The sequence below is a fragment of the Poecilia formosa genome, unplaced genomic scaffold, assembly GCF_000485575.1.
Source record: "Poecilia formosa unplaced genomic scaffold, Poecilia_formosa-5.1.2 Scaffold142, whole genome shotgun sequence".
NCBI classification, from domain to species: Eukaryota; Metazoa; Chordata; class Actinopteri; order Cyprinodontiformes; family Poeciliidae; genus Poecilia; species Poecilia formosa.
The window spans coordinates 370,466-375,461 of record NW_006800081.1 but is presented as its reverse complement, the minus strand read 5'-3'; the positions used below and the strand labels follow the sequence as shown (position 1 = coordinate 375,461).

The following is a 4,996-nucleotide window of genomic DNA, read 5'->3' as shown; positions in this document are numbered from 1 at the left end:
GTTATTCAAAAATAGTTCCTTGAGAAGCACACCTCAATTTAACACTTCTGCCATAATTTCAAAGATCAAAACATTTATTTGTTACTTGTTAAAATCAGATAAATCCATTTACTCTTTTTCCCCCATGTTGTCTGAACTGGTTCACAAAACATCAAGAAAACAAAAACACACATTTTTCACAAGAAAATATGAGAGCTGCATCTATGCTTTAAAGCACATGACTAGGAAGAAAGACTCCATGCTCTTATCAGCAGCATCTAATCATAACGTAGGTTAAGCTACCAAAGAGGTGAGAGTGACAGTCATCTACGAAAAGTGGTGTTAGGGCTCCGCCTGTGGTGGCTTCTTGTTAAAACTACTCATGATTACAGGAGTTTTTGTTCAGTGTTTCTGCTTTCTGTGTCACTGTGGCTCTTCGAGCGCAGTAATAAACAGCAGAATCTGCAGCTGTCAGGCTGTTCATCTGCAGATAAACTTGACTTCTGCTGTTGTCTCTGGAGATGGTGAACCGGCCTTTTACTGAGTCAGAGTAGTACGTGCTGCTGCTTTCAGCCCACATAAAAGCGATCCATTCCAGACCTTTTCCAGCTGCCTGTCTGATCCAAGCCATAGCATAATGACCACCAAACCCAGAATATGTGCAGGTCAGTCTGTGAGATTCTCCAGGCCTTTTAACCACTGATTCAGACTGAGTCAGTGTTTGACCATCAGTTCCTGCAGAAAAAACATACCAATATTTCTTGTCTTGCCTCCATTTCTTTACATCAATCATGAAACTTTTCTTTTCTTACCGCTCCAGTGTAAGTACATAATAATAACAGCAAGGAAAACCTGAAATCTAATCATTGTAGAAGCCATTTGTCTCTCTTCATGCTGTGTTCACCACTAATTCACTGCTGCTCTTAAACTAACAGATATATAAAAATGTAGCAGACAGCATTTGCATTGACTCCTCCTCTTGAAGACGAAACACAAATCGTCTGATCAAAAACAGCAAAGTTGAACAATTACTTCAGTTTAGTTTTAGATATATTGATGTTGGAATTAATGTTTTAAAAAATAGAGATGGATTCCTGTTTTTCCAAAACACATAAAGCTTTACAACAGTTTTCACTTGTTTCTTCACAAACTGTCATATTAAGTTAAATTAAAAATCATAAATCAACAATGAAACTTGAACACAGATTGTTTAAGGAATTACATTTAATCTGATATTTATGCTTTTGAAAGATTTTTGTGGATTTTTCACTCTTATGTTGTCACATGATGTTCTGTGCAAAACTTTTTGTAAAGTTTTTATTAAACACAATTTTCACTTTCTAAATATGTTTGTCTGTTTTTTTTTTTCTTATTTGCTTTACAAATTAAGGTGAGTTATAGTTAGATTTGAAATCAGTGCTGGATTCCAGATAGATCTGGGAACAGTAATGATATTGGTGTATTTTAGAAAAAAAAACAATATCTTAACAACATTGGGGTTAGAATAAGGTGCATATATCTCTGTATGTTTTATGTTTTCAGTCCTGCTTAAGCTGATTAAGCCAAATTGTAGGAATATAATATTTTCATTATATCATTGTTGATGACAAAAATATTTTTTCAGCAAACTGAATGTTTCTGACAAACCTGTTAGTGGAAGTTGAAACACATTATTTATATAAAATTATGTTTTAAGTCAATGTCAACTTGAATGTTCTGTTATAAACATAACAGTTAAAATTTTCTGAATCACAATCAGCTTCATTCACCAACTCTGTGCTCACAAATGAGGATTTTTAATTAAACATATAAAAAGAGGAGACCATAACTATATTTTTGTTGTGGATCTATATCTGCAATGTTTTTACAAAAGAGCAAAATAAGGTTGACAAAGTTTCCAGAGATGGAGAGAGGTGTTAGGGCTCCCCTGTGGTGACTTCTTGTTAAAACCATTCAAGCTCTGAGGAGTTTTTGTTCAGTGTTTCTGCTTTCTGTGTCACTGTGGCTCTCGAGCGCAGTAATAAACAGCAGAATCTGCAGCTGTCAGGCTGTTCATCTGCAGATACACCTGACTTCTGCTGTTGTCTCTGGAGATGGTGAACCGGCCTCTTACTGAGTCAGAGTAATAGATGCCACCACTGTTAGACCAGATATAAGCGATCCATTCCGGTCCTTTTCCAGTTGCCTGTCTGATCCAGTGCATATGAGGATCACCAAGCCCAGAATATGTGCAGGTCAGTCTGTGAGATTCTCCAGGTTTTTTAACCACTGATTCAGACTGAGTCAGTGTTTGACCATCAGTTCCTGCAGAAAAACAGATAATTATTGATTGTCTCACCACCATCTCTTTTCATCAGTTATGAATTTGTTTAAAAAAAACTAATCTTTTTTTCTCACCATTCCAGTTTAAAGATAAAATAATAAAGGCAAGGAAAACATGAAATGTAATCATTGTAGAAGCCATTTGTCTCTCTTCATGCTGTGTTCACCACTAATTCACTGCTGCTCTTAAACTAACAGACATGTAAAAATGGAGCATCTAGTATTTGCATTGACTCCTCCTCCTGAAGAAGTATCACAAATAATTTGATCAATAAAAGCAAATTTGGACGATTTTTTCAGATTATTTTCAAACATTTTGATATTTGAATTCATTTTCAAAAAATGTTTGTGGATTCCTGTTTTAACAAAACATATAAGGTTTTACATCAGTTGGCCTGACCCCAAAAGGCAGAAGGGTGTTAGAAAATCCCTGGATGGATGGATGGATCATTGTTGATGACAAAAATATACTCATTTTTATTAAAATGAATGTTTCTCTTAGTGGAAGTTGAAACACATTATTTATATAAAATTATGTTTTAAGTCAATGTCACCTTGGACTTTAAATTATAAATATAAGTTTCAATTTTCTGAATCAGAATCAGCTTCATTCACCAACTCTGTGCTCACAAATGAGGATTTTCCCTTTTGTTCATTTTAAAAGTAAGCATATGAAAAGAGGAGACAAAAACTATATTTTTATTGCAAGGATCTTTTCTGCAATGTTTTTACAAAAGAGCAAAGTAAGGTAGACAAAGTTTCCAAAGATTATATATGAACTAAAAGTTCCTCCTTTGGTGGTTTGATATCATCTGTTCATCTTCTGAGGGGTTTTTGTTTGGCTCTGCAGCTGGTTTGTGTCACTGTGTCTCTCTGGCACAGTAATACACAGCAGAGTCTCCAGGCTGCATATTCTGTCCATTCAGAGTCACTGTGTTACTGGAAGTGTCTAAGTCAATACTGAATTTGTTCCTCAGTGAATCTTTGTAGGCAGAGCCTCCAGTATATTTCCACCCAATCCACTCCAGTCCTTTCCCAGCAGGCTGTCTGATCCAAGCTGTTGCATAGGTGGTCATAGAATAAGAGACCTGACATGTGATGGTCAGACGTTGACCTGACTGCACAGTCTCAGAGGCTGGTTGTGTCAACTGTTCACATTTTATACCTGGAGAGAAAAACATTAAAACCATATTGTTAATGAATTCAATTTACTGTCATCATGCTGTAAATGTTTCTGTCTCAGTGAGACTCGCAGGATGCAGCAGCCAGCAGCAGAGCTACAGAGAACATGATGATGATCTGATGGGAGTTTCTCCTCCTCTGCAACTGACAGCATCAGATCAAGACTTTATAACATGATTCTTTTCATTTGCATAATACCAAACCAGCCCCACTAGAATCACGGATAAGAAGACTTATGTGCCGTGGACCAGCATTAAGAAATAGCATGTCTATAATTACATTGTCCTTATTTTAATTTTGTGATTTATTTACTTGAAATTGAGAATTTCTATGTAAAGTTTAAATATATAAATATACTGGTTAAATAACATATTTAAATATAATTGATTTATTCTTTTGTCAGATTGGAACGATCATACAAAAATCACAAATTATTTTTAAAATAATGACTTTTGTGCATGTTTGATTTCATTATGTTTTTTTTCTAAACATTTTCAAAATTCAGCAAACAGATTCAAACATTTACATTCACTGTTAGCAGTCATTCAATATTAGTTCCTTAATGAGTTTAAAGATTTAAAGTCTTATTTATTACTTGTAAAAATGAGATAAATCCGTTTAGTCATTTCACCCCCATGTTGTATGACCTGGTTCACAAAACAGTAAGTAAACAAGGACACAATTTTTTTTTTTTTGCAAGAAAATATAACAGGTGCATCCACCTTTTACAGCACATGACTAGAAAAATGACTCCATGCTCTTATCAATAGCATCTAACATAGGTAAAGCTACCAGAGAGGTGAGAGTGACAGTCACCTATGAAAAGTGGTGTTAGGGCTCCCCCTGTGGTGGCTTCTTGTTAAAACTTTTCATGACGACAGGAGTTTTTGTTCAGTGTTTCTGCTTTCTGTGTCACTGTGTCTCCCGAGCGCAGTAATAAACAGCAGAATCTCCAGCTGTCAGGCTGTTCATCTGCAGATACACCTGACTTCTGATGTTGTCTCTGGAGATGGTGAACCGGCCTCTTACTGAGTCAGAGTAGTACATGTAGCTGCTGTCATAGTAGATATAAGCGATCCATTCCAGTCCTTTTCCAGCCGCCTGTCTGATCCAAGCTATGTAAGGATTGCTACTAAACCCAGAATATGTGCAGGTCAGTCTGTGAGATTCTCCAGGCCTTTTAACCACTGATTCAGACTCAGTCAGTGTTTGACCATCAGTTCCTGCAGAAAAATAGATAATTATTGATTGTCTCACCACCATCTCCTTTTCATCAATCACAATGTTGGTTAAAAACATCTCTTTTCTTACCACACCAGTTTGCAGACAAGATGATAACAGCAAGGAGAAACTTAAATCTAATCATTGTAGAAGCCATTTGTCTCTGTTCTTACTGTGTTCACCACTAATTCACTGCTGCTCTTAAACTAACAGACATGTAAAAGGGAGCAGTCAGCATTTGCATTGACTCCTCCTCTTGAAGAAGAAACAGGATCCATTTGATCTATGAAAA

At 36.0% G+C, this 4,996-nt stretch overlaps 1 gene segment (V, D, J or C); it reads right to left on the bottom strand.

Annotated features, from left to right (window-relative positions):
- Positions 1-4,134: 4,134 nt before the first annotated feature.
- Positions 4,135-4,996, bottom strand: LOC107837433 (Ig heavy chain V region 6.96-like). The segment is given in 2 exon segments: positions 4,135-4,706; positions 4,795-4,996. Coding segments are annotated over 2 exon segments (378 nt in total).